Here is a 23,018-nt window from a genome sequence, read left to right as displayed (position 1 = left end):
TAGATTAGCTCAGGCTTCAGCTGCTGTTGTGGTGCAGGGGTGGAATGGAGGTGGTGGGGATGTTCCTCCTTCATTCACAGTGGAATAAAGAGGGTAATGCAAGCACTTAGAGAGCAGAAAGGGAGAGTAAACAAAGGATCCAAGGTTTTATTAGCAAAGAAGCAATCTTTTGAAAGAAAATAAATACAAGGAAGACATTTTAACCTTTTTTTATAACCAAAATTAAAATACCAGCTGCTACAGCAAAATCCCTGACCGTTAACAATACAACAAAAGGCCTGAAGATCAAGGTCTGTTTCCTCAGGAAGGCTGAAGGTAGGAGGCTGCTTGGAGTTAGTGTGCAGTCCTGTAACCAGGTGCAAGTTTCAGTAACAGTTCATGGTTCTAACCAGACTTGAAAAGAAGAATAGCAACTTGGCCGAGGTAGAAGTAGATGAAGTGCTTGGTCTCATGAGTCACATAGCTGCCGAAGTTCCTTCCCACAATGCAGTGCCAAGTGGGATTGTATTTCTTGTCAAATTCCTACAGAAAAGAGAACTAGAAACTCAGTATTTTCTTGAGAATTGTACTAATATTGTCTACAAGGTATTTTTTCCAGTGATATGTCACTTGTTAACAAGTATCATTTTTGGAAGAAGGTAATTAAGGAGCAGCATATGCTTGTAAGAGCAAGGATCATCTGTCACTGTATAACTCATCTGCTGCTTAGTCAGACCAAAAAAAAAAAAGTGCTTCTGAGCTGAGGAGGAATAAGCTTAAAACATATGTTTCCCCAAAAGTGACACCATGATCTCAAACAGAAACTTTTAAGAACTTCACTGCTTGTTCCGAATCTCTACAGATGAAGCCATTATATTGGGTTCATTAGCTGTTTTCAACAAGGACGTTGAGAGGACTCTTGATGGAAAATTCTCTGCCACATCTTTGGTACTAGGTCATGAGACTACATTCTTCCTACACACTGTAGGCAGAAGCCTGCTATGACTTCCAAGTAAACACACGTGTACAAATCTACTAGGAGTAAAATGGTGCAGTCTGTGATTACATACAGTATCAAACAGCAGTCAGCTGGAGACTTTTTGTGAGAGCATGCAAGAGTTTGTGTTCTGCTCAACCAAACCCTTCAACTACCTACTTGCAGCTCAACCAGCCTACTGCTAGAAGTCGAGAGAAAATCTGAGAGCCTGGAAGCTATGAACTTTCTGTTCTGTGTTAGCAGGGACAGTTGGCCTTACATGTGGGGTGGGGGAAAGCCACTTAGGACAAGATCAGCAACCCGCCACTTGTCACATAGGCTCCATAGAGCCCCTGTGTTTTGTACCAGCTCAACAGTCCCAGGGACAGTCAGCTGCTGCTCTCTGTTCACCTGGACAACGGGACAGGGGCAGAAAAGGCTAAAGGAGAAGGTGCTGCAAGAAAAACAACTGAAGGACCTGGAAAAGCCCGCTTAAAGGGTGGGGGAAAGAACATAAGGACACCAGCCTACAGACAAAATCCAACTTGAGTAGCTAGTGCCTCTAGAACTTGTTTCTCTAGAGCTACTCGCCCAGCAGCATTCTCCCTGCTTCATTTTTCATGTGCATAGATTTCAGGAGGACATTATGAGCAAAGATTTACCTTCTTTATGTGAGCCGCAATGTCCTTCTCGATGTTGTACTTCTCTAAGGCCTGAGTAGCACACTCCACGGAGTCCTGCTGCATCTCTTCGGACATGTCCGCATTCTTGATCACCGCCTTCCGATCGCTCATGGTTGCCTGCAGGGAGCGAAGCAGAGGGGAGCCCGGAGCTGCAGGCGCGGCCGCCCGCCGGCAGCACCCGCGGCCGTGGGGCACCGCTGCCGGCTGGCTCGGAGGCCCCGGCACAGCCCGCGCCCGGGGCCAGAGGCGCGGTACCGCCCGGGCCGGGCCGCCCGCACCGCGCTGCCTGCCGCACCGCGCTGCCTGCCGCACCGCGCTGCCTCCCGCACCGCGCTGCCTCCCGCACCGCGCTGCCTCCCGCACCGCGCTGCCTCCCGCACCGCGCTGCCTCCCGCACCGCGCTGCCTCCCGCACCGCGCTGCCGCCCCGCCAGGGCGCCCGCAGGCCCCGCCGCCCGCCTGGCCTCCACGGCCATCTCCCCGCCCCGGGGCGGCGACCGAAGTCCGGCGCCCCCCGCCAAGAAACCGGGCCCCGCGCGGAAGGCTCCCGCCTGCAGTCCTCCAGGACGCGGTGGAGCTGCCGGCACACCCACCGCACCGGGCGCCGCAGGGTGCCCGGACACCGGGATGGCTGAGGCATGACGGCCCGCCCAGCCCTTGGCTCCGGTCGTGCTCGGGAGCCGCCGCCGCCGCCCTCACCCTCCACACCCCGCCGTCCCCTCACCGTTCGGCGGGTGCTGCGGGACCGGCCCTGTACCAAGCGGAGTCTAGTCAGTGCGCGCCGCGCCCGCCTCCGAGCGCCCCAGCCCCGCCCCCTCCGCACCGGCCGCCAGCCATTGGCCGACGCCGCTGGCCGCGCCGGGCGTTCATTGGCCACGGTCCGGCAACTCTCTTAGGGTTTTACCCTTGCGTTTTCTTTCAGACCGGCATGCTTCGCGCCCGCGTCCGTTCCCATGGCGACGGGCGGCCTCGTGGGCGCGGTGCGGTGCGGTGCGGTGCGGTGGAGCACACCCTGCACGTCCGATGCGGCCTGTGCTGCTGGGCTGTTAACGTGGGCCCTTGCCTCCGTGCTACTCGTCTGCCATCATCTATAGTGATCCCGGGCAAAAATCCCATGTTCCTTCCAGTACACTTGGTCTTCTGGTGCGTTTTGGTGTGTCCACCTGTTTCTGTACCTTTCTGTAGACGATACATGGGGCCCAAAGACAATGCTATACCTCACCCCAACCCTTATCACAGAGACACCGAATTTTACCTGGTGATCTCTGCAGCAGGCCCTTGTTTCTCCATGAACTGGGGTCGTTTTTTCTGTAAGATGCCCTTTACTACAGGGAAAGCCCATCTTTCCTATACACGTGTCTGTTTTCAGTTTGTCTTTCAGATTAGAGCGACCTCTAATAGAAATCTTTTACCCATGTTTACCAAGTATTATCAAGTCAGCTCTAAATGTTGTCCCTTTAGTGAACTGAATCCATCAGACTTCTTAAGTGTCATTTAAGGCATCTTTTCCAGACCTCACTAGTTCTGCAACTCACCTTTTTTTATTTTTTACCTTTTTTTTTTTTGTTCGTTTAGGGGTATTGGTTGTTGGGTTTGGGGTTTTTTTGTTTTTTTTTTTTAATTAGGCAAGATGGTTTGGGAGATCCCCAGTGCTCTCTTTTGTTTGTTTCACTCCCCCTGGGGCACATTCTGCTTATAATTTTGTCAGCAGCTAGAAAATTCTTGTTGAATTTTCCATAGCTGGTGATCTGTTAATCACAGGACTCTGAACCATGTCTATAGCAAACAGTAAAGGATGACTTAAAAAAAGTTTTCAAATACTGCTTGGTGGGACAATCATTTCCTTGTAGAAATAAAAATCTCGAGAGCACTCATCCATCTCACCTGAAATACAAATATTTTCCATGTATGTACAGTATAGTTACCTGCTCAGTGTCATTCATAGCAAAAACAGCAGAACAGCACGCAACCTTTTGCTTTTGCAAGTTCTGAGGCAACCCCAGAAGAATATACCAGCCCCAAATTATTAAAACTGGATAATATAGTACTTTTGTCACTCTGGAATATCTCAGAAATAACTTTGGACTTTAGCTCCCAGGTTTTTAGCATTCCAGTAGAAGAGATAGAATTCACAGCTTTGCTTTCTGTCTTGCCATCAGGAGCATGTGTTAGGGAGAGCTCTGAAAGTTGTGAAATTAAGGGAATTTATCTGGTTTAATGCAGCAGATGAAAGGGCATAAGAGACCTTGTGTGCTAGAAACTTGAAGAAGCTTCTAATAGTCTCGGGGCCACAGTAAGCAATTAATTTACAGAACTGTGTTTAGTATCTGCAGCGCTAGCAATGGTTCTTTGAGTACTAGACAGGTTTGTGCTGACAGAAGTGAACAATTTAGCAATCTTCCCAGTGCTTGCAATGAACTTCAGAAACACCCATGAATCTCTGAGGAGGTGGCTGTGTTTGGTAGCTGCAGGCAAATTTCTATGCATTTATTAAGAAATGGTTAGCTGAAGAAACAGATGTGATGACGACTGCAGGAAATGTCAGTGTGGGTGAGATACACGTTGTTAATGAGAAACATTAAAGCCTGAGATACATGGCTTTAAAGAGAAACATTAGGGCCTTACTTGTTAATCAAGAATATAAAAGTATAGTTTCCCCCAGGACAGAGCTGCAGGGGAAGGCAGAACAAATAAATACACATAGGAGATGATAGCTGGAGTAGGGGAGGTGCCAAAAAAATTGGGTAATGGATAAGGCGTACCATGAGATTCCTTTTGCGGATGGAGATTAGATTGTAAGCACTTTTCAGCTGAGGCCTTTTTTTGCTCTGTGTGGCATACCATATCACTACATCTAAGACATTCTTCCTGGAGCTCCTAGTTACTATCAAAACATGAAATAATCCTTCTTAGCAACAAACCAACTTTCACTTACTTTGTTCCATAAAACTGAAGAAATAACCACCTTGAAATTTTCTTTGTAAACCTGGAATCTATATGTTAGGGCTTCTAATCCAATTTTATATGTTACAGATCTACATAGTAGTGGAAAAACCTTAGCACCTGTAAGTCAAGTTATCTCCACAGTCTCCAGGGAAACTAGATACATTTAATCATCTCAGAATCCGACCTCCTTTTGTTGGTTTTTTTTTTTTTTTTTTTTTGCCATATCTATTAACCACTGAGAAAAGATTAGTTATTTCAAAATACACATCATGTTTGCCTACTGTAGTTACCAGGAACTTAACAGGTAGCAATTTTATTACATGAGTCCTTAACTGTATTTATTCATTTGCCAGGGTTTATAAATTCCATTGTGGCAGAACACTGTGAAGACCTGACCCAGATCTAGACCCACTTATGCATCAAGGTCCTGCAGTGAAAGCAGGTGAACCAGCCCCATGAGGGGCATCTCATCCCCACCTCAGGGTGCAGCTGAGGCCTGGTGGCTTTGAACCATTCTGCGGGGCACAGCACCCACTGCATTAGACACGCTGAGGGCAGGCTGAGACACTAACCTATTTTGCCCCATAGGCAGCTCATCTGTCCTTTGCCAGGGTTTCTATTTTGGTGGTTGCAGGTGTCTGAGTCAGGGCTATAATACCCTTATTAGCAGTGAGGTTGCAACAAACCCCTTCATTAAGGAAATGTCTATTTTCCAATTTAAATGCAGTTTGGGCTGCAGGGAATGAGCATCAGGCAGTCTGTTCTCTCACCGGGTTGTGTGGGTAAGGGAGAAGCAGCAAACTGGCAGTATTAAGATTATCCTGTGCTGCACTGGGAATGTGGAATCATCTTTGTCCAAATTGTTGGTTTGGTTGTTGCTTTTAAATAGTTACTTGATGATGTATTGGGTTGGAAGCTCCTGCAGCCATGCAGTTCACTCTCAAATTCCTCTTCCTTTTTCTACGTAAATAACATCGTCCCCATTCTTGCTGATGGTTAGAGGCTGCCAAAATGGACAGAACAAGTGGGGATTTCTCAAAAGAGCAATTCACTGTGCCAACAGAACAAAAATGCCAAGTTAAAAACCAATTACATTCTTTATTTACAAGCTTAGCCATACAAGATGTTTTAAAACAACTGCAGTACTTTCTTTGAAATGGAAAAATGGTTTAATTAAAAAAATAATTGCTGGTGCCACTACAGATACACAGCTGGTGGACAGAAATACTTACTGCAAAGATTTTTTTATTTTAAAGCAGCCATTTCTATGCTTGAAAGGTACTTTCTCAAATTCTGTACAACTCCAGGTATTTAATTTATAAGACTAAAAACACAAAGTGGGAAATGGAAGGTAACCCAGAGAGACATGGAACACCAGAGGTGAAATGGAAATACCCAGTAGAAGCAAAATATTTTACTGAGTCATCTTTTCAAAGTGCCTTTTCTTCCATAATGAAAATCTGATTTCTGTCCATACGTCACAGAGATACTCAGCAATGTTGTCAACAACTCCTCCATACCAATACAGCCTTCCAACCTCTCATTTTGCCGGCAAACTTGTTGAGGAAAAATATATTGTTCTGGATTTTTAAATCATTACTTTTTAATGCTCTTTGAAGTCTTTAAGCCTTTCAGTATATTAAAGAATAAGATCAAATTCACTTTGCTAAATAAAAGCACTAAGGTCATTTGTCATGCTGCCTTCCAGCTTCATAAACATTGAGTATTCCAGTAGTGCTGCCAAACTTTTTACACCTTCCTTCTTCTGTAAATTGTCTTGCAAGTGCTCTTCTTTTGATGAAAATACATACCAGGATACTTCAGCTGTGACTGTGCAAAACTTTGTTTACCCAAATAAAATACTCAAACGGTGTTTAGGTTCCAGGCTTTTGCTAAGAGCCCTGTAGAAAAGTATCTCGTTCTTCTAGCTTTGGTAAAGGGATGTTACCTGACAGAAAACAAGAACAAAGTTGTGTGAGACCATCTGTAAGTCACCTTCTAGGTAGTATACCTGAGCACTAAAGTGCTTTTCCAGTTTGTTCTATGTACAAGCAGCTTACAATTCCTGAGGAAGCAACGAAAGTAAGGTCCACCTCACTTCCTGTAAATAACTGCTCGACATATAGTAACTTTAGAGTAAAATTAGCTTCTGCACTGCTTTTGGACCAATAGATTGCAAACTGTTTTATACAGATGGCTACAGTTATTTATTTTAGTACTTATTACGAACTAGTATTTCTGAAAGTAAATGCAGCTATGGTGGGTTATATTCCTCAGGTTAATTCAAACAAGATTAAGAGGTTTTTGTAAGCAAGACAATACCTGGTGGGGCTACAAAATATTCCTCTACTTTCTCTCTGGCGTTTTTCAGCAGCTCTTTCGTGCAGTTGCCTTCTGTAACATCATCTTCTCTGAGATACAGACACCTAAAAACAAAGATTACTAGCCTGTCTTTAAGCTATTCTATGAATACGAAGTAGGAATTCTGGCTTATCTCTAAATGTAGTTTTGGTCTTACGTAAGCAGTAAGACAAGTATTGGAACATCTCAAAGTGACTAAGAATGCCACTGATGTATTTGGGGAGCAGTGTGTGCAGTTCATTCCTGATAAGTAAGACACAGAGAGGAACTGGGAATTCATCTTTGCTGCGCTTAACACAGAAACAGAAAGCGCATGGATGCCAATGGCATCTTCCTTTCACGCAATGTCATGGTAAGACTTTTCTGTAAGCAAAGGAACCAAACACATAACCAGGGTGACACCCTGGGGAAAGAGAAAGTTATACAAGCAAATAGTTTGATACATTAACAGTTAAAAGGAGGCTGCTGTCATTCATTACCTGTTCTCCAAGACTGTATCCATTGGCTCTACGCCATCAGTGTTTACTTCCTGAAGCTGATCAGCAAACTGGATCGCCTTCTGCAGCCGCTCCACACCCTCCGAATCACGGAAATCAACCAAGGCCAGGTGTTCCAAATGATCCAGCACTTCCAGCATCACTTTTTGCTGTAGAAAGAACAAACATGGACAAAAAAAAGTAAAGGTGAGCAAGTCCAATGTACTACTACTTTCCTTTTTTTTCCCCTGAAAACTTGTTAGGTGGCAAACCCCCGAGTTTCCATCCGCTGGGACACGCCGATATCCAGTACTTTCGCGGACCGTTAACTGTACTCCAACTCGTACTTTCTCCCCTCCCAGCCCCGCACCTGGCGAAGGGCCAGCCGGAGCTGCCGCTCGCTGCGGACCCCAGCGCGGGGCAGCGGCCGGCGGGAGGGTGTGTGCGACCGGCGGGAGGGGTGGCGGACCGGCAGGGGCCCGCAGCCGCCCCTCGCCCCCCGCGTTCTGCCCCGGGCGCTGCCCTACCTGCGGGGGCGGCCGCTGCTCGCCGGGCTGCCAGGCCGGGCGCGGCGGGACCTGCAGGGCCCGGGCGGGAGGGGCCCGGACACAGGCCCGGGCGGCGCCCGAGACCGAGCGGAGCCAGCGGCCCAGCATCGCGCGCTACCGGCGGCGCCCTGCGACGTTACTTCACCGCGCCGGAAGTACGTCAGAGCGGCGGCGCGGCCGGCCCGGCGCGGTGAGAGGGCGCGGGCGGGCGCTTGGCCGCCGCGATGAACAGCGTGGGCGAGGCTTGCACCGAGCTGAAGCGCGAGTACGACCAGTGCTTCAACCGCTGGTTCGCCGAGAAGTTCCTCAAGGGCGAGAGCGCCGGGGACCCCTGCGGGCAGCTCTTCAAGCGGTACCAGCTCTGCGTGCAGGTGCGTGCGGCGCTGGAGCCTGCCTGCCTGCTCCCCTGCCTGCCCTCCTGCCCGCCTCCGTGCCTGCTCCCCTGCCTGCACCCTTGCCCCCCTGCCCGACCCCCTGCCTCCCTGCTTGCTCCTTTGCTTCCCTCCCTGCTCTCCCCCCCTGCCTGCCTCCATGCCCCCTGCCCTGTTTGTTGGCACAGATGTGGTACACAAGTACCCCCACGCTGCTCTGTGTTCTAGCTGTTCACTTTCCACCCCAAGTGTTATTCCGCTGGACATGTTCTGCTTACGATGCTCCTGGCAGCCCCAAGACTAGCTGCTGCCCACAGCTGCGCACCCCACTGCACTGCTCTGGACTTTCTCTTGCCTTCAGTTTCTGTCAGTCATGGCATATAATATTTTACAGGTGTATTTTTCTCGTTAATGTAACTTGTTAATTAAGCCTGCTGGTTTAGAGGCTGTAACACGTTTATGTGATGGGATCCAAATTGTAGTTTGGCATGAGTTCTCAGTGCCTACTTGAGCGTCTCTAGTACTGAAGCTTTATCCAAACCAGTCTTAAGACTATTTTTTCTAGATCATGTTTTGTAACAAAGACTATATTGCTTAGCACTATAAAGATGTCTCAAGTTTAATGTTTTGGATTTGTTGTTCTTTTTTTCAGAAAGCGATCAAGGAAAAGGATATACCCATTGAAGGCCTGGAGTTCATGGGTCCAAGCAAAGGAAAAACTGAAAACTCCTCTTGACCTCAGCTGTATGGGTGGGGTCACTAATATGAGCTTTTGGACTAAACAACATCACCAGGCATACGACTAGACACAGCCTGGATAAGACCTTTGTTAAGCTGCTTTCTAGGAAGTCAGGAATCTGCTTATAAAAACAGCCACACACACAAAAAAAAAGACTGGATCTTGTGGTAACTGTTGCCTCCTTTTCAGTGAATTATGGTGGTGGTTCAGCATCTAACAGCGTGAAAAGCTGTTTGAACTAACTTCCTACTTAATGTACTCTATAGTGAGAATGTTTATTAGAGCAGGCTGAAATAGTAGTTGCTTTGTGACTGATTTCTCTTGCTTATTTATATAACACTTGAAAGTGTTTAAAAATTCTATGAAGGAGGTTGATTCACTTTGTCTTCTCTCTATGCTGCTGAATTTTGGTGAAAGAAGGTTGTTTCATATGATCCTGAATGCTGAGGGGCTAAAGCATTGTTTTTTATCAGCAACAGAGATGGTATAAAATCACTTCTATTGGACCTGCAGTAACTTAGCTAAAATAAATATAACCAAGTTATATTCTGTTCAAGTAGGTAACTGTCCAGTAGAATCTGATTGTGACCTCTAGGAAGGACCAAGGTGGCCTGTAAGAGAAGCTGAAGAGGACACTTTTAACACAGAGGCTACTTCTTCAGCCTTTTCTGAGGTTCTAAAACAATCCTGAACTTGAATTCTGTCCTTTAGCATTATGTGTTCTTGCAATACAACTGCAGTGCAGCCCTGGCTATCCTTTTCCACGCTAAGACAAAGCTCCAGGCTGGCCACTACTACTATTTCTTGCTTGGTGTAGTTAAATTGTGTGTTGAATGAGGGAAACATTGGGTTGAAGCTTGACAGGTGATAATGTTGAGTCCCTGGCTGAGGCTTGTGAATCAAACCTGCTCACCAAGCTGCTCCTGAACTGTGTGGTTTACACCTAGGAAAGTAATCAAAAGTTATTTGTGCTGGCTTGTAAACTGTAGAACTGCTTGCAGCGCCTAGAAAAGGGTGTTTGGAAGAGAAGGAAGGGATCAGGATCCATCCCATCCAGTGGCCCTGTGAGCATTGTGGCAGGGGAGGAGGTTTCCGTTGATCCTTATACAGGAATGGGGAAAAGCTGTCCCCTCTCATTACACCTACACAGGTGAAAGTAAAAAATATGGCCTGGGGACAAAAGAGAAGTCAACTGCCTAATTCTCCTAAAATTACAGTGAGGGGGGGGGGGGGGGGGGCGGAAAGTGAGCTTCACTTTCTTAGCTTTTAAGAGCTACCTGAAGGATAACTCAGAGGTTTTACTTCTTCAAAAAACAAACAACAAAAAAAGGTGCAATTCTCAAACGTAATAGCTCGCTTGTCTGCACGACAGCCCCTTGGTAATGACACCAGACAGAGAGTAGCTAATTAGGGGTTAATAGAAAATTGCCTTCATGACTTAACAAATATTGCAATAGCTGATTATGGAGAACATACTTCAGTATATACTGAATTTTAATTTACAGTATTAGCCTGGAACCTGTTCATCTGCCTGTGACCTGTGTGTTTACAGTGATCAGTTAGAGTGCATTCCTGTTGTTAACGTTACCAGATTCAGGCAGTCAAACCCCTTCACTCCTGCACTGTATCCTGTGGGAGGTGTCAATGTTTTAAGCAAACACTGAACTAAAGAACTTCTGATGATTCAGACTAACAAAAAAGTCAAATCCTAAATTCAAGTTCAGAGTTGTTTATTTAAAGGACCTCTACACTGGTACAGACAGAGGCCACACCACCATTCAGTTTCATTGTAGAAGGAATGCAGAGTTTAAATGATGGTTCCCATGCAACATTCTGGTCCACGATGGGAAGAGCTGAATTTCTGGCTGTGGTCAGGATCTTAGTGGTCATCTTCATAACCGGTTGGGAGAGCATTAACATGGGGGTTGTGGAACAGAGTTTTGTTCCCATCACCCCAGGGGAAAGGCTGTTGAAAGAAGAAAGAAAATAAGCCAGCGGCAGCTAAATGAACCATCTCAGAAAATCAACAGCAATATGGACTCAAACATCACACTGCTTGATGGGCTGATGAGTTAAGCAAGTTTGCATCTGTTCCTGGACAAGAGTTAGAAAACAAGTGTCCCTTAGGTGGGAGCCACTGTCTATAGACGAGAAGATCTTTGTGTTCTTGCTTAGACATCAACTATGCTATGAGGACTCCAGTTTTAAGATTTTTGGGATCTCCTCTGTCAGCTTTTGAGTCTGTATTAATTTAAGGTAAGTACAGCTCTAGGACTGAAATGGTTTTCAGCAAGACATTAGCAGGATTACTTGGGGGTGGGAAGGCGTGTGAATACCATGGGTATTTCCTCTGAGCTGCAAGAAACTCTTGCTGCCTCAGAAACAAAGCCATCAGTTAAGATCGTGGCTACGTATGCAGCACCTCATGTAGGTGACAAGAAAGCAAGAGATGCTGTTGTAATCTCAGATGAAGGCCTGCGGTCATAGTGGGGTGGGGAAAAGGCAGCCCTTGGAGAGGTCAAGCAAAGGTACCTTGGTCCTGATCCGGAGATGAGCATAAGGAACAAACTCGGGTCTCTCGTGCTCCTGCTGTGCTTTCAGGTAGCAGTTCAGCATGCAAACACCAACACCGGGCAGGGCCACGACGAAGGTCAACAGCTTCCACAGGCGAGCTAGGGAGAGCATTACATGAAATAAAACAGTAACAAGCCTTTCCGTTAGTGACTCGAGAGCTTGTCAAGCGCAATTAACACATTAACGAGGAATTAACGCACGCTCCATGTCCCCCCCCTCGAGCCGGGGTCTCCCTCCCTGTTTTTACCAGGGAGAGAGGGCGCTCCCCTCCCGCGGGGATCCGGGCCTGACGGCTGCAGCCGCAGCTCTCCCGGCTCCCGGTGAGGTCGCCCCCTCCAGGGCTCACACCGCCGGCACCGGCTTCGCCGCGCCCGCCGCCAAGGGCAGCGGCTGTCAAGGGCAGCGGCGTACCGGCCGCAGGTCCCGGCTACGCCCTCGCCCCGAAGAGCCCCGTTACCTCCACCGGCCTCATGGGCCGCGGCCGACATGCTCCGCCCCGGCAGGGAGCGCGGGCCGGCGGCGCCGAGCAGCAGCCGGGAGGCCCTTCCGAGCGCCGCCATCGCGTCCGCGGGCGCCCAGCGGAGCCGGAAGCGGGGTCAGGCCGGCAGGGGGCACCGGGCATGCGCGCTGCGCTCCCGGCGCCGCCCCTGCGCGGCCGCGGGCGGCGGCGCCCCTCTGCGCATGCGCCGGCCTTGGGGCGGGCGGGAGGCGCTGGCTGTGACGTCAGCGTCGCGGCGGGTCGTTCGCGGGGGGGAGGCGGCACCAATTTGGTGCTGAGGGGTGGTGGCGGCGTGCGGGTGGCGAAAGGACGGGGGAGGCTTCCCTGCGAGCGGCGCCGGAGCTGTGGGGACAGGGGGTACACACTGGGGTCGTCCCAGGCGTGAGGGGACTGAAGCGCTCGAGCTGCGGCAGCCGTGAGGGGAGCAGGAGCGGAGGAGCCTGGGGCTCCTGAGGGGCCTGCAGAGGGGCACGGAGGCAGGGGGGTGGCTGTGGCAGCTAGGTGATTTGTGCTGGCTTCTAACAGGTGTAGAAGGGCAACACTGGGTGGGACCTGTGACTGCACAGCTCTCCAGAGCGGAAGGAAGCATGTTGATATGTGCCATCATGTACAGGCTTGGGGAGTGGTATCCCCCAGCATGCATGGCTGTGAGTTTCAGAGACTGTACATTCAGCGTAGGTGGCCTAGGAGACTGGCCTGCCATCCTATGTAGACTTTCCTGGTGGTAAAGCGATTGCACAGCTGTATTTGAGTTTCTTTTATGCAACAGCAGGGAAGGTCTGTTGTATTTGTTACTGAGACCTTTTTTTTTTTTTCACATGAGGGACCAATCCCATTAGTGCAATATAAAAGCTGCTTCAATCGTGACAGTAAAAAAGATGCTAATGAAATGCAGTTTTGTAACCACTGATGTGTTTTTAATTACGTGGGTTCCTGGGATGATTCTGCTGAAATAGTAATATCACTTGAATAAACACAAAAGATCTGCAGGAAAAAAAAAAATCATAATTAATTTGCAAATAGCTAAATCTTACTTTATTGCAGTTCTTTATTGCAGCCTGATGGTTGGCTGTTTGACCTTTGGTAGAAACCGCGTAGATGGAGAGTACATTTTCAAACACTTAAAACCTCACAGTAAAATGAGAGGACTCTTGTAGTGGATGCGGAGACTGAAACAGGCCAAGTGGAAAGCAGAGAAACAGGCTTTCAGGGTGGGATGGTGTTAAGGTCTGTCTGTGAGGGAGTGGTATGAAGAAATTGTATTTTTCTTCTAACAAGGTATAAATGTTTGTGGAAGGAGAAGGAGCAGGTTCCTCTGTCATTCAAAGCAGGCATCTGTGAAAGATGAAGATGAGCTTAAGTAAAGTGCAAGAGCTCTGTCCTGGTTCGGGGTTGTTACTGCACAGTGCTGCTCTGGCCAGGGGTAGTGCAGACTCACATTTCACCTTGGTCCCCTGAAACCCGTCACTTTTCTGTTGGCAAGACCAAAGCACGTAGCGTGGCTGCGTTGCTGTTACAGCATTGTTAGATGGTAGGAAGTGGTGGTTGCTGCTGGGGAGTGTGATTTCTTTTCCCTTTTTCACTTGGAATAGGGCTCATGTCCAAATTTACTGTGTAGTTTATGGGAATGGTAAGATGGCCAGGATCTCAGAAGGCTGTTGTGAAATGTACCTTGGCATAAAGATATTGCTCAGTTGTTTGTTTATTGCATTTTTGCAGTGTAAACTGATAATAAGTACATTGGTTTCTTTGTTATTATCTTTATTTTTAAAAAAAATCACAATTACCTCTTCCAGTAATTTTCTTTCATGTTACTTCATTTAATTTTAAGTCTTGCTTACATACTGAAAGGATAAGTTACTCCCTGGTGGCTTTGTGTGTACCTACAGGAGTGTTACTCAGTCTTCACCAACATGATGCATTTTCTACAGTACAGACCTGAAATCACTGCAGCTCACCATGTGTGCGCACAGCTGCTTTGCTGAATGAGGTTGGGAATGTTATGTCATGAAGTTCTTGTCCACATTGCAGGTAGATTTTGCCTTTCTCCACCTGCATCCCTGGGATTTGTGCTTACAAGATGTGTAATATCAGAGTTTTTAAAAGGAATTTGCATGTGACTTTTCTTGGGAACAGAAGATGCAAGAATTAATTTGTATAATCTTTAATTGATGAAACCAAGATTAAGTTCTGTATCCTAAAGCAAATTATGGTGGTGTTTTTATAGCAGGAGCTACATAAACAAAACTACTCATTTGTAGCAAAAAGAGCTCTAAGTAAGCAACAGACACTAATGTTTACAAATGAGAGAAAACAAAAAAGGATCCACAAAACAAGAAGCAAACCTCTGTCTAGGATGAGGAATGGTACTCTAAAATGAAAAGGACATGAGCTGTGCTGCTGCAGTAGCCTCAAACAATAACATGCAAGTGTCCAGCAGGAGATGAGAGCAGCCGAGGTGTGCTGCCTCCCTAGTTCTGCCTTGCACCTTCACTCCTCTGACAGTCTTGAAAATGCTCTTCTGAGAAGGAAATGCTCACAGAAAGCAGTATGTAGTAGTGGCAACTCTTAATGCAGCTGCCCCATGTTAAAAAGTACCTTGTGAGCACTTCTACCTATGGACCTCCAAGGGGTTCATGGAGAGAACTAAAAATGGAGTTCACTTCTGTCCTGAACCTGAGTATGGTGGCGGTTTCACTGCAGTCTGAGTTGCAGTGATTTAAAATGGGACTTTCTTAGCCTTTATCATCCCAGCCGTTTCAATTAATCTTCATATTAGGTGTGTCAGGAGTCTAATGGGTCTGACTCATGTCATCTTCAAATGTGGTGTAAATTGAGAGAGACTGCTGGAAGACAAAAGATTCCATGTGAAAAATTTCTTCTAGCTGAGGGAAGACAGGTAGGTATTTGAAGAAACCTAGATTATTTTTGTTAAAGGATTGTGAAGAATGTTTTGATATAGTTGTATAAAATATGTTTAACTATGCGCTATGTAATAGTTATCACTGTGATAATTGCAGTCAGCCTGACAGCATGTCTTTTTACAAAGGTGTGGGAAAATACCGGTGAATGAACAGTTATCTCTGCTACTGGCTCAGTAGCTCAGTCTGGATTATTGACCTGTGGTGTGAAAACCCCCTCTTGTACTCACTGGTAAGAGCTGCTGCCTCACAGAAAGGACTTCATTTGAATTCCAGAGCTGAGCTATTTAAGGGCCTGTAGCTTGATTTAGAAGCTAGCTTATCATCCTTTAATATCCAGTTCTAAATTCAACATTTTGAGGAAGTTTCAACATGTAGATTTTTCCAAAAGATCTAGCATCCTGGGAGTCTTCTGGAGTGCAAAGATGTTACAAAGTTAGCTCTGAAAAAGGGGGTAAAAAAAAGGAAAAAATGAAGTGCAGGTAGTCAGTCACTTGTGTGGTGGTGGGACAGGTGGAGGTCAGGCCAGAAATCCTGTAATCTGACTTGGCTACCCAGTAAATGTCTCCTGTTGCGTATGCAGCAGTGACATGTAACATTTTGGATCGTATTGCTTTTCGGTTTAACAAAATTTGAACAATTGCAGTGAGATGGTGCTCACTAGAGGTGGAGTTGACTTGCTCTGCTGAAAAAGAAAGCTTGGGTTTGTATGTACTAACCACAGAAACAATTGTGAAGGCAAGAGGCTTTAGCTTTCAGCTAACTGCCTAAAATTCAGTGAGTGTTGAGATAGAGAGGTTCCACTATAACTCAGACTCAAAGGACGCTTTCTAAAGACTCATCTTTCACCTTTATTTTTCTTACTTTTCCTAGCTGCAGTGGTGGATAGCAGAAGAGGACATGGATAACAGCATGAATCGCTGGTGAGGTGTGATTTATAAAAGCCTTTAATACGGTCAGCTGGGGCCGAAGCCTCTCAGAGCAATGCCGGGCTGGCCCGCCTGGTGGCAAACTGCTTTCACTGGTAGCGCCTCTCCGTTTAGGAGGTTTGGGAACAACAAATGCACTCATTTGGATTTCAGACTGTAATCTCATCTCTGTGCATTTTCAAGTTTTCAGGGACCTGCTCATCTCTCTTGAATAGCAATGTTTCCTCCGTCAGATACTGTCTTAACAAACAGAGTTCACACTGCAGAGATAGTGTCTGTGTCTCAAACTTCACAGTTTCGGGAGGGTTCTTCATCTTCTCCCTGTAGTCCTGGAACTGCAGGAATCAATATTCCGACATCTGTAAATCCTTTGTTCCCCTTTTCACCAGGGCTTTATCAGCTTTGGGAGGGGGGAAGAGGGCGTTGAGAGAGCCATTGTCCCTTCTCTCGGGAATGATCTGGAAGTACTATGCAAATCTTCATTTGAAGACCCTGGGAACTGGGGGAGGGCTTTAGCTGCTGGCTCAGTAGGAGGGGAACTCTGCATCCCTGTTCACACTCTTCTGCTTCGTGCAAGGAGCTGGGAAGAGTTTTTTGAACTCACAGAAAAGACATTTTGTGCTCTATGCACTTCTGTGAGGCTTTGCCCTCCTTATGTTTCCTGCTTTGTGCTTTTTTCTGCCAGCTTCTTGTAAATATTTGTGTAAGAGTTGGGTAGGGAGAGATCTAAGAGCTGCAATTAGCAGTGATGAAGTCAGAACAGTGCCGGCTGCAGCACCCCTGCAGCCTCACACCCTGGAGCCTCCCACCAGGTAGTGGTGCAGCTCCAGTGGTGCTAGTGAATATATAGTCAGCATCCTGGCACTGGCACAGAGTAGGGGCATGGTTTGTTTCAGTAAGCCAATGATTCAGCTGGTCAGGAGTAGTGAAGTAGTTTGCAGTTCTCAAATTATCATATTGTAGCCAGATCTTAAAAAGCCTCCTCTTACTGGGGCAAAGACAGACCAGTACCTGGTTTATGAAACCCTGTAGTCTGTCCTGGCTTGGCTCAGAACTGTGTCACCTGTTTTGTATTAGGGCAGGGTCACACTAACTGCCAGTTTCCTGGAAGCTGTGTAGGGTCCTTCTTAGGCCTCATGGAATGGGAAACATCCTGACTGCCTGGGCACATGGGTGAACAGGACAGCCGGGGAGGGAGAGTAACAGATTATAGGCAGTTTTGTATTTATAAGCTACTGTAAAGGCAGTCACAGTTGATTTGATTTTCTGACCTTCTTTTTCATGGCATCAGTCCCATTGTTTATTTTTCAAACTTTGAGGGGCATTGTGTTCTAACAAACTAAAAAATACTTTTGAACAATGACATCCCTGGAAAATGCAACACTGTTCTCTCTCTCTCCTGGTCAGCTGAGAAGATGCAGCCTTTGAAGAATCTCACCTCCTGTCAAAGCCATAGGAACACATGCCATGAGACCTGATTCTCTGTTATGTCCCATTCCATGTTGTATCTGAAGCACTGTAAAACACTAGTGTTTTGTTCTGCAAGTACTTTACTGCTTTGTAGAGGGAAAGTGCATCACAGGCATAGTTTTGTATGCACAACTGGGTCTAAATATGCTCTTTTTTTTTTTCGTGTGTAACTCTAGAGTGACTCAGCTGGCTTGAGTGAATGTCCCCTGGAACTGTGCTAGCTGGAAGCCAGCCTGGACGTGCCTTCTTGCTTCCTGTAAGTGCTCCCACTACCTGTGCATACTCGCGCATCCATGTAGATGCTTTTCTGAGTACACTTGTTTGCATGCAGGCTGGCGTATGAATGCACATTCTTCTCACCCACTCTTCACATCTGCATGCAAACACACACGCATTCTCAAGTGCACACATCCATTCCCTTTCCCTCATATACATTTGTGCACATACACAGACCTTTTTGAAAGCTCCTGTTTTCAGAAAGGTTTTATTTATAGGTCCTGCCTGGTTGTGAATGTGAAAGGGAGAAAGCCCCTCAGAGGGTTCCTTTCATGTGTAAATCAGCCTAGGCTGAGAGCATTGGGGTCACTGAGAGGAGGATTTCACTCTTAATTACTCAGAGAGAAAGCAGGCAGGGGACTTTCTCAAACTAATAGGGTTGTTCTCTGCTGGGGAAAGCAGCTTGAGATGGCCCAAGTTTCTCTTGCATCAGATTTTGGGCTCTGATTCACAGGCCTCTCCTGCCAGTGCCAGAGCTGGTGTCTGTGTGGCACTTGGAACAAACAGTTCAGCTTCCAAAACAGCTTACTTACTAAAGATGGTTATGTTAGTTCTGATAATTTGGTGTTCTTTGGAGACCAATGGAAGAACTGACCTAGTCTGCTTTATTTTTATGCCACTTTTATGGAAGAATTATGTTAGTTTGTGCTGTGTATATCTGTGACTCCATCTGAAGACCTCAGTATTCCAGACCTGAAAGCTCCCACCTCTCTGCCAAGTAGAAAAATGTTATTGTCTAGAGATTAGTCCAGTGAGCAGGGCTCTGAACTTGGACTTAAAATCAGCACTGAATTCCCAGTTCAGCCACTGAATGCCTTTGTGACCTTAGCTGTGAAATGGTGTAATCTTCTCTCTAGAATGAGGCTGTTAAGAGCAAAAAACATGGATTGTGATACTCTTGGTAATAAGGCTGCGAATGCCAAGGTAAATGTGGGCGATAAGTGTGTCTGAAGAGATGTCTTTTTCCTGGAATGCAGTGTAAGCAATGCGGACTCCCCTGCTGAAGTAGCATTGTCACCTTCCATCCATTGACATGTACTGCGGAGATGGGAACACCCTGATCACAAGCCACTTGGTTCTCTACAGGAACCGCAGGACCTGTTTGTACAACCACAAGCTCACATGAGGTGCAGCTACACTTTGCAGCTGTCAGTAGTTGCAGGGAAGAGATCTGTGTTGTCAAGTGCATGTGCACATGCAGGCAAGTACATTTTTCTAACTCCAGTTGACTCAGTTAAATTTATATCCTCTCATCTGTGCCTCCTTTTCATATGGCCTCTGCATAGGAAATAAATGCTTTGAGGGCTGAACATTCCCAACCTGTGCACAAGCAGTCCCCTGGGAGCCCTGATACAGGATTCTTGGAGCTGTGTTAGTTCAGTTTGCCTGGGAAGGCAGAGTTTTCGGTCCAGGAGCACCTGTTTGAGGAAGCTCACAGCAGCGGTGGGGGCCATCGGCAGATGAGGTCAGCAGTCTGAAGTGCCTGCAGAGGTCAGAGAGAAATGAATGGGTCATTTCTTTTGCAAATGAAGAGCTACAGCCTGGAGCAGCCGTAGCAGAGCCCAGCATGTGGGTCCAGGCTGTTCCTTTTATGAGCTGATGGAAATGGGGCCCAAAAGGACTTCCCTGATGGAGTTCTGTCACAGGCTTTGTTATCTTCACCTCCTCCAGCATGCACTGGGCATAGAATATGGATTGGGGGTTATCCTGGCTACCAGCACAGTCAAGAGGACTAAGGCTTTATGGCTGCATAGAAAACCTAAGGCTGCAGGGTATCCTTATTGCCATTCCAAAAGGAAAATCTTGTTTTAAGATGGAGAACACATGTTTCTTTCTGCTTTAGTGCTCCTTTTTACACAGCCTACACTAAAATGTGTAAATACAAGGGCTGCTTTAAAATAATGCACATAACTGAGTAACAGGGGTTAGAAAGCCTAGATTCTATTCTTCATTCTGGTGGTAGACTGTCATTTAATTTGACAAAGCCCTATGAATGACTTACACCTCATGCCTCACTTTTTCTGTAAAATACTGAAGAATAGTAGGATCTTTTTCTAAAAACATTTTTAGGCTTTGGAATACAGAATGCTTTATATATGCAAAATGTTGCTGTTAGTAGCACTGTCTGTCAATGTAGTATCTTTTGGTCTACTTTTTATGCAACAATGTTACTTTGTCTGAATTGTTGATTTGGAATGAATTTTATGTTATATAAACAATGTCACTTCTGTCTTGAGTTTGTTCTTTCACTTCTTTGCAGACCACCAGGGAACTTCTTTCACTGTGAGATTGTAATGGGAGGTGGAGACACCTCGAGGAGAAGGTCGAAACAGACAACAGCAATTACAGTCAATAACATCTATGACTTGAGAAAATCTTGCCTCGATTACAGGGTTTTGTGTGGTCTGTGTGTGCCATCTTTCCTATGTACAGATACTTAAAATAAGGCAAAACATGGAAAGAACTGTTTCCCTTGTAGGAGCTCCAGGAGCAGCTTCCCATTATTATATGGTCTTTTCACAGCATCAGATAGAGTGGGGCAGGGTGGGGACTTTAAGGGGAAGGCAGCTAAGGTTGGGGTAACTGTGCTCACAGTTTTTCCTCACTGCTGTGCTGTTACAGCTATGACAAGCAACTGGAGGTTAGAACAGTCCTGGGACTGGCAGAAGGTGCACTAAAAAGGAAAATGAACTTAGGTTTAGATTTTATTTTTCAACCTCTGCTATGTGTGAAGGATTGTTTTTTATGGCTTTTAATCTCTGCTTTCCTTTAGAAACCTCAGGAGGACTGTCTGCCCTTCATGTCTGTTTTGACATGTTTTACATGCGTGATAAGGAGCACAGCCACTCTCGGTAGGTTGCAGAAAGAGGACATAAAATCATAACATGTCTTCGGAGGGGTAAGCGTGTTCTTTGTTTCCTAGAAGCATCAGCCAGGTTTACACCACTTCGTATAAGAACTGCTGCAAGAGAAGATGAATGTTTCTGAGGGCTCGGGGACAGTTTCATGTTTGGGGTAAGACTGAGGTTAGCCATGGAGCCTGTGTCCAGGCAGTAATTTGACAGCAGACATGGGCACACAGTAATGCAGTCTGTGAAAATCACAGAAGCCTGCTGAGTTATTGTGAGCTGGAGGAGCTTTTCTGTTTGTGGGCACATGGGTCTGCCTGCCTCACATTGTGCAGACATAACTGAGACATAAAGGAGGCTGGCAAATTGCAGAACACTGATGGAAAGGGGGGACAGGGGGCTGAAGAAGAAAAGTTAAGAGTTTGTAGACAAAGGCCTCAAGCATAGTTGTGAATGCCTAGCAGGTAGTTGGTCTTTAAATGAAAGCATTTATCAAGTAAAGTACTGATTTAATGTGGGAATTGGATAGATATCTGCAAAGGTTTTTGCACCCTGTTTGCAGTGTGAGTACAGGAGGTGTTAACAGAGAAAGCAGTTTTACTTTCTACCAAGGTGTATGTTTGTTCATGTACTTAAACTATATAGGGCAGGCAGTATAGATGACATCATACAAAGTGAGACACAGACGACGTCATGGGGTATGGGCATATAATGTCCCCACAGATTATGACTGATTGTAAATAAGACATATAACTTGCTTTCCTTCTGGTAATACATTACCATACTGTGAGCTTCATCATTGGATTATCCAGGCCCTTGCACCAGCCACAGCTTGCTGCAACTTGCTGATGCTCTATATCCCCCCTGTCCCACAGACCCACTCCTGTTTTACCTTGGCAATGCACCCTACTCAGCATCTCCATTATGAGCAGCGCCTTTCTTGGACCGTACATTATCTCCTGTCACTGCACTGGGACCCCAGTGTTGTGATGTAGTTGCTTGGCTGTAGTTGGCAGTGGCTGTGATCAGACTGCACATCCGTGCTGTGCCTGTCACCGAACCGATAGAACAGATGCGTTACACAGCACAACCAGCAGCTCCGTTCTGGTCAGTGTGTATCCCCTCTGTGCCTGTCAGAACTGTTTTAGGGAATGTAACAATTTCTGCGTGGCAGGTTGATAGGCAGTCCCTCTGTACTTCCCCCAGTATCCTACCACAGCTCTAGCTGGTGCACAGGGTTGTAGTAGTTTCAGATTGGTCCCTTGTTTCAATTTCTTTTTTTTTTAACTTTCAAAAACCTCCTTTTGAGCCTTGAACCATTCCTGCGCTGGAGGCTTGTGAATTAATTGCTAAGGGCTCACAAGTTGCTGATAGATGTGTGCAGAAACTAGCTACATGGTTGACCATTCCTGTAAATCATTGGAATCTTCATACGTTTCATCCTGGGCTTCTCCTTAAAAGCCCTTCCCAAACTGGATACAAGACAATGGATACCAGCAGGCACAGCTCCCAGTGACTACAGTATTGTCACATATCCAAAAGCCTGGTGGGAGGAGCAGACATTAGGTCCGAATTCATCCTGGCAGGGAGATTCAGCTGAGAGGAGGAAAAGAAGGTCAGAGGCAGCTCCAAGGAAACGGCTTTAGTTTAAAACGTTTCATTAAAGTTTTCACACTGGAAATAAAAAGTACGGGGAATACAATTTCTTGGCAGAGGAACCACATTTAGTAACAGTCCTGTATACATTTGGTACTGTATACAGAAGGACACAAAATATATCCCTGGCTATCTCAGCAAAATTATGGGTCCTTTTTGTTAATGTGACTCTTCCAAAATAGTTTACATAATCTGGGGATGGTTGTTTTTATCAATATTGATAAAAGAAATTCTTTTTCCAGTAGACCATTGCTCTCTGCTGGTAGCCATGCAGCCTTTGCTGGGCAGACTAGATTTATCTAAGTAGTGGATCAGTGACAGTCCAGCTGGGAACACTATTGGGATGCTCACCTCACATTGTTTCCCTTCCCCTCTGTGTCTGTCTGAATTTTCCTGTTGTAACTTAGTAAGATAATCACAGTCACCCTGTTGATTTGACGAGCTCTTTTTTTGAAGATAGTTCTTGCCTGCCACTTGAGCTTTGTTGCCTCAGGATGTTTTACCTCCTCATGCAGGCAGGGTTGGGAGTGTAGACTGGCACACATGCCTGCGAGATTTAGCAATGCAGGGTTATGGCAAACATCACCAGTGAGGAGCTAGGAAATGGGATGCCAGTATGTCTCATCTGTTTTCTTCTTTTGGGACATAGTTTGACCAAAGAACTGAGCAGTTGAAATGTCACAGAGGAGTATGTGGTATGGATGGATTTTTTAACAGGAAGCCAGGATTAGTCTACATTGCATTTTTTTCTGGTTTAGGTTATAGG

At 46.3% G+C, this 23,018-nt stretch overlaps 4 protein-coding genes and 1 long non-coding RNA gene across 6 annotated transcripts; 2 read left to right on the top strand and 3 right to left on the bottom strand.

Moving 5' to 3' along the window:
* Positions 1 to 127: 127 nt before the first annotated feature.
* LOC130145499 (dynein light chain 1, cytoplasmic) lies at positions 128 to 2,463 on the bottom strand. 2 transcript variants are annotated; one of them, XM_056330360.1, is made up of 3 exons: positions 2,362 to 2,463; positions 1,618 to 1,755; positions 128 to 522 (listed from the first exon to the last, which is right to left on the bottom strand). In XM_056330360.1, the coding sequence occupies exons 2-3, from the start codon at positions 1,747 to 1,749 to the stop codon at positions 385 to 387; spliced, it is 270 nt and encodes an 89-aa protein (XP_056186335.1). In that variant the 5' UTR covers positions 1,750 to 1,755; positions 2,362 to 2,463; the 3' UTR covers positions 128 to 384. The 2 variants fall into 2 exon arrangements, with proteins under 2 accessions (XP_056186335.1, XP_056186342.1); XM_056330367.1 differs by having other exon boundaries at positions 2,337 to 2,414.
* Positions 2,464 to 5,656: 3,193 nt separating this feature from the next.
* On the bottom strand, positions 5,657 to 8,110 carry GATC (glutamyl-tRNA amidotransferase subunit C). The gene is made up of 4 exons (XM_056330321.1): positions 7,948 to 8,110; positions 7,424 to 7,590; positions 6,906 to 7,009; positions 5,657 to 6,531 (listed from the first exon to the last, which is right to left on the bottom strand). Exons 1-4 carry the CDS (start codon positions 8,074 to 8,076, stop codon positions 6,476 to 6,478), a joined length of 456 nt encoding a protein of 151 aa, XP_056186296.1. The 5' UTR covers positions 8,077 to 8,110; the 3' UTR covers positions 5,657 to 6,475.
* A 9-nt stretch (positions 8,111 to 8,119) lies between these two features.
* TRIAP1 (TP53 regulated inhibitor of apoptosis 1) lies at positions 8,120 to 9,637 on the top strand. Its single transcript, XM_056330380.1, has 2 exons — positions 8,120 to 8,339; positions 8,992 to 9,637. The coding sequence occupies exons 1-2, from the start codon at positions 8,193 to 8,195 to the stop codon at positions 9,073 to 9,075; spliced, it is 231 nt and encodes a 76-aa protein (XP_056186355.1). The 5' UTR covers positions 8,120 to 8,192; the 3' UTR covers positions 9,076 to 9,637.
* A 1,154-nt stretch (positions 9,638 to 10,791) lies between these two features.
* On the bottom strand, positions 10,792 to 12,266 carry LOC130145485 (cytochrome c oxidase subunit 6A1, mitochondrial). Its single transcript, XM_056330336.1, has 3 exons — positions 12,110 to 12,266; positions 11,611 to 11,750; positions 10,792 to 11,044 (listed from the first exon to the last, which is right to left on the bottom strand). Exons 1-3 carry the CDS (start codon positions 12,210 to 12,212, stop codon positions 10,958 to 10,960), a joined length of 330 nt encoding a protein of 109 aa, XP_056186311.1. The 5' UTR covers positions 12,213 to 12,266; the 3' UTR covers positions 10,792 to 10,957.
* Positions 12,267 to 12,649: 383 nt separating this feature from the next.
* On the top strand, positions 12,650 to 20,767 carry LOC130151534 (uncharacterized). The gene is made up of 5 exons (XR_008822607.1): positions 12,650 to 15,050; positions 15,201 to 15,304; positions 15,946 to 15,995; positions 17,648 to 17,727; positions 18,725 to 20,767. It is a non-coding gene; the product is annotated as an uncharacterized LOC130151534 (long non-coding RNA).
* Positions 20,768 to 23,018: the final 2,251 nt, after the last annotated feature.

Source organism: Falco biarmicus, chromosome 1, assembly GCF_023638135.1.
Source record: "Falco biarmicus isolate bFalBia1 chromosome 1, bFalBia1.pri, whole genome shotgun sequence".
In the NCBI taxonomy this organism is placed as follows: domain Eukaryota; kingdom Metazoa; phylum Chordata; class Aves; order Falconiformes; family Falconidae; genus Falco; species Falco biarmicus.
Note: the sequence above shows the minus strand (reverse complement) of the source record. Positions and strands in the feature narration are given on the sequence as shown.